The following is an 8,753-nucleotide window of genomic DNA, read 5'->3' as shown; positions in this document are numbered from 1 at the left end:
GGCGGTTGAAGGGGACGGGGACTCAGATGCTGCCGCGCCGTCCTCCCGTCAAAATCAGGAACCCCCTGACAGACCTGGGGGATTATTTCCAGCTCCTCCCCAGAAGGTTTGTGTCAGTGAGGCTGCAAGTTGCGTTCACCGCCTTTGCATCGAGCCCATCCATGGCTGCAGCACCCAACCCGTGCAGGAGCCCGGGGAGGACCAGGGCAGGGGGCTCCACCGTGCGTTTTGGGGTGCACGGACCCCCCGGCTGGGGACAGGGCTCTCGCGTGAGTGGGTGCTGAAGGCTGGGAGCCACCAACGTCCCTCAGTGCTGCCTTCCTCACTCTTTAATTTTTATGGTGTGGTTTTGTTTCTCTTTGGAAAACATCCACTGGCATCGCCCCAGCAGGGGCTGGGCACGGGACCCACTCCAGCTTCAGCTGCGTTTGGTTTTGGAGCATTTTATAGTGGCAGCTCCTTGGGGGGAAGTGTGAGGACAGATTCTTGTGAACAAACCCGTCACTGCTGTTTCTTTCTTTATTTTTTTTATGGTGATATTTTTTGCCTTCTGGAATTTGCTGCTCTCACTGCATTCAGTATCACTGCATCTGTCCCACGCTGTCACACAGTCCCTGGGGGTTTCAGCTCCGTTCCCAGAGAACAGTCTCATACTCCTGAGACCTTGCTTTTCCCTCCTGCCAGTGTTATCTCATTTACTGGTATAAATATGGTATAAAATCCTTATGCTGGACTGGCCAAAGCCTTCCCGGAGAAGCTACATCTTGTCCCGTGCCCTGGGGTGTCCTGGAGGAACGGGCACTCAGTGATGGACCTGTCCTGAGCCGCCCGTTTGCTGACAGTGACCCCAAACCAGAGCCCATCAGAGCAGGACAAACTGCCGTGCCACAGCCAGCCCTGCTGCTCAACCAGACGCTTTGTGACTTCAAATTAAAAATACATAAAACACCTAAACCCAGCTCCCGGGGCACAGAGGCAGGAGCGCTCCGGCCCCAGAGGAGCTCAGCCTGGCTCCATCCTCAGCGAGAGAGGCTCAAAACGAGTATTTCTGCCAGGATGTCACATGGAAAGAGACTGTCAGAAAGCTGTCTAAATGTGTTAGCAACACTGTCAGCGGGGGAGAGAAAAGTGTTATCAGAAAGAGTTGTTCTTCAAAGCTAAGTAACTCGGTGATTTTATAAGGAGTAAAAGATAAGAGATCACACCACACACTGAGGGCTGTTGGATTTTTCTTTCAGAGAATGAAGCTGTTTGTTTTGTTAAAGAGGGGAAGAGGGGAGAAAGTGAAAACCTAAAATACTTTGACTTTCTCGACTTAGCTTTCGACAGAGCTAAAAATAACTGGATGGCATTCAGTCGGTGCAGCCACGGCTCGGCACAAGCTGAGGTGCTGGGAATGGGTCCCCATCTCATCCCATCCATCCCCATCTCATCCCATCCCATCCATCCCCATCCCATTGGTCTCCATCCCATCCATTCCCATCCCATCCATCCTCATCACATCCATCCCTATCCCATCCATACCCATCCCATCGGTCTCCATCCCATTGGTCCTCATCCTATCCATCCCCATCCCATCCATCCCCATCCCATTCGTCCCCTTCCCATTGGTCCCCATCCCATCCATCCCCATCACATCCATCCCTATCCCATCCATCCCCACCCCATTGGTCCCCATCCCATTGGTCCCCATCCCATCCATCCCCATCACATCCATCCCCATCCCAGTGACCAGGATTCATCCCCACTCCCAAGGACTCCCAGCATCTTCACTGCAAGACAGGCGTGGTGCAGCTCCTCTGCTTAATGCAGACAGACCTAGGGCTGTTCTGATTGGCACCAGTGGGATTTTGGGGGTTTCGAGTGATCCAGATCTTGCCCTGAACACAGATTAATGTTCTGCTCCTCAGTTCGAGTGCAGTCCTCTGTGCTTTGCAGCCAAGGCTCCCCCACGTGCGGCGTGAGCCTCCTTCCCTCCCTCCTGGCCATGTTACTGCTCTTCTGCTCCAGATCTAAAGCAGAGTTTCAGGCGTTCGCTTTGGATCCTCATTTTGAATTTTTAAAACCCCCCACCCCCAGCAGCAACATCAGTGGTCATCAAATAAAATAACATAAAGTAATAAGACATGAATTTGATTCTAATTAGCGTGTCTTCCCATGCGCCGACTGACATTCTCTGGAGAGCAATTAGCCTGCTTTAAAGGTAAAAGGCAACTGAATAATTATTTAACCTGCCTGGAGATTGATATTTAAAACCCAAGAAGTCAGCTGTAATAATGGATGACTCCATCAAAACCCGTGTAAGTGATGACGGTTGACAGCGTTTGATCCCGTCCCGCCTGACAGTTTGTGATGCTTTGGGCATCCCTACAAGGCTGGCTCCCCATCGCACTAAAGGCCGCACAAACATGGCATAAAAAGAAGGTTTTCCGGGAAAAAAGTGTACACAAACAAACCCTACCAGAAGCTGCCAAAGCTCGGTGTGTGCTGACAACCTGCACTGGAGCCTGCACTGGCCAAAAACCAGCACGGTCCTGGGTCAATCAGGCAGCAAACGCGGCCATGGACACCGGGACGGGGTCACCACACACCCCAGCACTGCGTCCTTTATGTCTGCAAAGCCAAAAGAGAGAAAGGAGGGGAAATTGGGACCTGAATGGACAGAGACAGCGTGGGAAAAGGTCGTTTCACCCAGCCAAGTGAGCAGCACCCATTCATCTCCGAGACATGGGAAATAACTTCAAAAATAGGGCGGAGGCAGACACCGTCAGAGAGAGACAGCGGCACTGAAGGACCCTGAGTTTTACTGCCTGAACTTGTTCACAGGCAGTATATAAAGGTGGGAACGGCTTCGGTGTTGACACTTTATGGCCCTTTTGAAGCCGTGGTGCGGTCACGGAGCCCTGGCCCCATCTGTGCCCGCACCCCTCACAGCACAGCGCCCATCGCTGCACTGCTTCCCCATCCCGCTGGGCTTTGGGGGGCCATGTGTCCCCCATCCCGGGGATCACCCAACTGATGGCCCCGTCCCTCATGCAGCACCAGCCAATGTTCCCCATTTTGCTCCAATGGAGAAGCTGCAACAATTATTTTCATAATTAGCTGGCTTTTCAAATTAATGCCAGTTATGCTATGTAATCACGATGAAGATTATGCATTAATCAGCTGTTCCAAGCTGGTTATTAGGCTCTTTAAATAATGATGGGAATGAACAGCTCTGAAGAGAGGCGCGTGCGCCAAGAGGGACGGGGCTGCGCTCGGCTCTGCTCCCGTCCCCAAATTCCCGAGGAAGGAGCGGGCTCTGCCTGTGCTGGCGGCTCCTCAGCACCTTGGAAACCGCGGCAGATTTCTCACCGTCCCAACGCATTCGGCACCCGGCAGCAAAACCAGAAACACATTACTTCTGCCTGTCTGCCTCCTCGCCGCCTGGCACTGAATTCAAGGTGCTGGGTGGCTGCACAGAAAATTCCTTTCTGTCAAAAAGCCTATTACATCCAGCTGGATGTCTGGAACGTGAATTTATTTGGGATCAAACACCGATAATCCACACACCCGGCCCTTCTCTATTCTATCAGAACAAGACATGCACCAAAGCAGCCCCGAGAGCTCTGGGCTAGGAGAAAGCCCAACGTCAGGCGGTCGTTAATCAAGGTAACACGAACTGAGTTATCACCTCAGGATGATGCTGCAAAACAAAAAAATCCTCTGCTAAAACATTCTGGGCAGCAAAGCTCTGAACGCAACGACGGGGATGAATCTCACGCTCGCTTTAGCTTGGTCTCTGCTGTAATGCAGTGTTTGAACTGTCTCTGCCCTAAGAAACGGAGCTGAGCTACCAGCACCTGCAAGCTTCGCTGTGGATGAAGGGTTTTCCTTGCACTGATCGATAACCAAATGTTTTGGCAGGGAGCGTGGGGCACTCGGGCGGTTTTTGCAGGCTCCTATGGGTAACGTGTGCTGGCTCCTGGAGGAGGAGCCGCTCGCAAACCAGGAGGGCTGAGCAGACATCTGCTGTCTACCACAAAACGTTTTAGGTCTACCTTAAATTGAAGAGGAAGATTTTCCTTCTGCTAATGAACCCAGGGACCATCTGTTACCGATTGCACTTGCTTATCTCATTCACCCATTAGTCATTCCGCTTTGTTTTTTAACAAGACCGAGGAAGGTTTATGTGCCTGTCCGTGGCTCTGCCAGGGGCACAGGACGGTGCCTATGGAGGACAAGGATGGGCAATTTCCTAATTTATGGCTGCGCTGAGTGACTCTGCTCAGTGGGGAGCTGCAGACAGAGCCCCCAAACCCAGCGCTGCTGTGCCCTGAGCCCGCGGCCCCGGGAGCCGTCGTGGCATCGACAACACCTGAGCACGGGACAGCAGCGTCCAGCACGGGCGTTGTGGAGCAGGGCAGGCAGATCCAAAGCCTCCGCTGGTCTGAATTGAGAACTTGGGTACTGAAACATGAGGAGCAATAAAAGACCAGAAGGGCACTAAAAATGGCACTAAAATTGGCACTAAAACCGGGACGCGGCAGCGCCGCCGTCTCCTGGTGAGGACCCGAGGTGGTGCTGAAGGCGGCTTCGCACCCCACGACTCCTCGCAGCACAGCACAGCAGCTCAGCAACGCGCTCTTCCCAACATTTGGTCCTAACGCTTTATGGAAGCCACTCATCTGCCTCATAAAAATATCCCAAGACGTTAAATTTGTCCCCTATTGCCCTGCAGAGCTGGCGAGGACCAGCACACAACAAACCCCACATGTTTTAATGTCGTCATTTCAGTCCTGGAGCGAGCCTTGCTCAGCCTGCAAACGCCACGGCTCTGTCACAGTTTTCTCATCCTCAATACATAAGAATAAGTCAAATTTTAGGTGGCTCAGTGCTGCTCTGGCCTTGTCTTGCAGGGGGAATCTTCGAGTACGCGGATGGCCCCAACACGCAGGTGATGAGCGCGGAGGAGCAAGCCTTCCGCTTCTCTGCCAACATCATCAACAGGAACAGGACTCTGCTGCCCAACACGACCCTCACCTACGACATCCAGCGGATCCACTTCCACGACAGCTTTGAAGCGACCAAGAAAGGTAAGAGCACGGTGCACATAGCAGCTTTTTGGCCATTTATTCAGCATGAAAAGGCAGGGCTTGGCTTCAGCCCCAGCAGCTCATTTTGTGTTGCTCGTGTCAGCCATGGAGATGAGAACTGCTCCAGGAGCTGCCCTTCCACGGGTGCTTTAATACAAGGGGAGCGACTGCTCCTTTCTTCCCTCTGCAAACCTCACACAGCTCCTTTCAGTGCTTGCTTCTAATCCTAAACACGGGTCCACAGCCCACGCCTGGGTTATTTCACCGCAGTTTTAACATCCCTGGTGTAGAAATGCTCTTCTCTTCCCAAGTCGCTTTTTATCATCAGGCAACAGCGGCCGCCTTGAACGACTGCAGGGAGGGAAGGAACAGGAGCGCACAGCAAAGGCCTGAAATAAACCTGAGGGTTTATTGGGTTTGCTTTGGGAGCAATGAAACCCTGCAGCTGTGAGGGGCATCCCCGGAGAGAGGGGTCCCTGCTCACAGCCAGGTCCCCCACCCCGCCTGCCCCTTTTTGGGGCTGTTTTGTTGTGGAGGTTTCCTTGCTCAGTTCACTTTGGATGGACCCGCACAGGCACTTCAGAAGTGATCTGTTCCTGCTCCTCTGAACAACTTCTGCTTTCCCTCCCCACTAAAAATGCACCCCTAAGTGCAGTTGTTCTGTTATAATTTCTCAGCAAAATCTAAGAAAAGCAGGGAAAAAACCCCAACCCTATTAAAACTGTTGGAAAAATGCATTTGTCAGGGTAATTTTGGTCATCTCAGCGCATTCCTGTCACAGCTGTGCAGGCTCAGCCACTCCTAACACACCACGGCCGTTATTCCCTATGCCCCTGAGCACTGCTCCAGCCCCTCGCCTGCCAGGACCCCCCCTGCACCACCATAGCACCCCAGGTCTGCGCTGCTGTCAGTGCCCAGAACCTGCTCTGTGTGTCTGTGTGTCTGTCTGTCCATCCACTGCCCGTGTATGGCCAGGGAGACGCTGTTTGTGCCCCAAAGCTGCCCTGATGCTCACCCCCTGCATAGAGGTGCCCTGTTCTTTACTGACAGCATCCTTTTCCTTTTCCTTTTCCTTTTCCTTTTCCTTCTTTCCTTTTCCCCTTCCCTTTTCCCTTTCCTTTCTTTCCCTTCCCTTTTCCTTTTCCTTCTCTTTTTTCCCCCTTCTTTCCCTTTCCCTTCTTTCCCTTCCCTTTCCTTTCCCTTCTTTCTTGTCCCTTTCCCTTTCCCTTTCCCTTTCCCTTTCCCTTTCCCTTCTTTCCCTTTCCCTTGTCCCTTTCCCTTTCCCTTTCCCTTCTTTCCCTTTCCCTTTCCCTTTCCCTTTCCTTTTCCCTGTCCCTTGTCCCTTCTTTCCCTTTCCCTTTCCATTTCCCTTCTTTCCCTTTCCCTGTCCCTGTCCCTTGTCCCTTGTTCCTTCTTTCCCTTTCCATTTCCCTTCTTTCCCTTTTCCTTCTTTCCCTTTCCCATGTCCCTTTCCCTTTCCCCTTCCCTTTCCATTTCCCTTCTTTCCCTTTCCCTTGTCCCTTTCCCTTTCCCTTCTTTCCCTTTCCCTTGTCACTTTCCCTTTCTCCTTCCTCTTCCCCTGCCCTCCCATCCCCGCAGCCTGTGACCAGCTGGCCCTGGGGGTCGTGGCCATTTTCGGGCCCTCTCAAGGCTCCTGCACCAACGCGGTGCAGTCCATCTGCAACGCCCTGGAGGTGCCGCACATCCAGCTGCGATGGAAGCACCACCCGCTGGATAACAAGGACACTTTCTACGTCAACCTGTACCCCGACTATGCCTCCCTCAGCCACGCCATCCTGGACCTGGTGCAGTACCTCAAGTGGCGGTCGGCCACCGTGGTGTACGACGACAGCACCGGTAGGGACAGGAGGGCTCGGAGGGGGAATGTGGGGATCGTGCTGTGCTGGGTCCCATTTAGGAGCTTTTCTAGTGAACCTTTGTAGGAGCAAAATGGGACCCCATGCAGTCACTGGCTCCCCATTAATTCAGCTGACCCAGTGTTAGGAAGTGGGGAACCCTCAGCAAAGCCCGGCTCACAGAGGGTCAGGGGGGGATTATTTGGTGTGATTTGGCTCCATTCAGCCGTTTTTGGCATCCCCACAAGCAAAGGCCTCGGTGCGCGGCTGCCACGGAGGGTGCAGGTTCCCAGCCAAAACCAAGAGCAGTTCTGGGAAGGTTTCTGGGTAATTCTGTAGAGCAGAGCTGACAAAGTTTCTCACGTAAAGCAAGCTGGTGATGGTGAAACAAAGCAAAGCCCTGCGCAGCACCACGGATAAAAAACCCCACACAAAAGACACACTGGATAGCCTGTCCAACCTAATTCCACTGAACCAAACGGTTTCTTTAGGGGAGGGCTGATGAGAACGCGGTTTGACGTTGCTGTTTTGCGAATGTGGGTCACAGTATGTTCCCTTCGTGGCACATTCCCCGTGCTCCCTCACTCCGCACAGGGACGCGCTCCTCTGTTCCCCCTCGCGATCGGCATCTGCTGAGTTTCTTCCTGCAACATCAGAAACCGACCATCCCTGCTCAGCTGCACCCAGCACCGCTTTGCACCCTCTGCGTAAAACAGAAATCAATTCCAAGGGTAGCGAGGAAGGCACAAGTCGTGATTCAGTGACCATTATGAACCGTGCTATTAAGATATCTAAGCGCATGTTCTTTATTTTCCCATTGCTGCTGTGCATGGTGAATACCGCAGGTTTTAATTCATTGTACAGCCGATTATCACCTTCTGTCCTTTCTCAAGGGCACATTTGCTGTAGGAAATATGCCCCAACTCCAGAGATGTCCAAGGTTAGGACCAATCTGCTGATCCCACCCAGCGCAGGGGAGCTCTGCTCAGATGGATGAGGGCAGCGGGGGGCACCAGGAAAAGCCAAGCTCTGGGAATATCTGGGGTTTAATGACTGTAGCTTGGCTTTCACACACCGTTAGCAACGGCCACGGGAGGGAGGAAAGCCCTGACCACATCCCATAAAACACTAACCATAGGAAGCAATGATGGCTGCGATGGCCGGGCCATGGGGCCAGGGCAGACCCCTGTAACGCCGGGTTTGTCTCTGCGCTGCCCCAAGGCCTGATCCGGCTGCAGGAGCTGATCATGGCCCCGTCGCGCTACAACATCCGCCTGAAGATCCGGCAGCTCCCGCTGGACACGGACGACGCGCGGCCGCTGCTGAAGGAGATGAAGCGCGGCCGCGAGTTCCGCATCATCTTCGACTGCAGCCACCTGATGGCCGCCCAGATCCTCAAACAGGTGAGCGGGGCGAGGGGGCGGCGCGGAGGGGCCCACCCGGGACCCCAGGGTTTGGGGGTGTCCCGCAGATTGGTTGCAGCTTCCACTCTGGCCAAAAGCCACAGCTAAAAAGCCACACGCTAAAAGCTACACCTCCGTTCTTCAAGGGTAGCGCTGGGTGGACATGGGAAATGTAGTTTTCACTGTAAAAATGTTAGTTCCAAAAAGAGACCATTGGGAAGAGCCAACAACGTGATGGGAGGAGATGGTGCCATGCAGCTGCATCAAATGCAGCACTGAGACCCCTCCATGGTCCCACTCCCACCCCAGCCCCTGCCTGCGCTTCCCCCCCAGCCAAGGCCTGGGACCGCTCAGGACCCCCCATCCCTGCCCATCCAGGCCGCACCAGTTCCTCACGCTCATCCATTTTAAACATCTCT

General features: G+C 53.6%; 1 protein-coding gene across 1 annotated transcript in view; it reads left to right on the top strand.

Moving 5' to 3' along the window:
- Window positions 1-4,898: 4,898 nt before the first annotated feature.
- LOC104540380 (glutamate receptor ionotropic, kainate 3-like) overlaps window positions 4,899-8,753 on the top strand; it is a gene marked incomplete at both ends in the record, with an annotated part of 19,479 nt that continues 15,624 nt past the window's right edge. The window contains 3 exon segments of the mRNA XM_010184181.1: window positions 4,899-5,075; window positions 6,675-6,932; window positions 8,153-8,334. Coding sequence (XP_010182483.1) covers window positions 4,899-5,075; window positions 6,675-6,932; window positions 8,153-8,334 — 617 coding nt within the window.

The sequence above is a fragment of the Mesitornis unicolor genome, unplaced genomic scaffold (genome assembly GCF_000695765.1).
Source record: "Mesitornis unicolor isolate BGI_N332 unplaced genomic scaffold, ASM69576v1 scaffold12455, whole genome shotgun sequence".
Classification (NCBI taxonomy): domain Eukaryota; kingdom Metazoa; phylum Chordata; class Aves; order Mesitornithiformes; family Mesitornithidae; genus Mesitornis; species Mesitornis unicolor.
The sequence above is the reverse complement of the archived record's forward strand: the minus strand, read 5'-3'. Positions and strand labels throughout refer to the sequence as shown.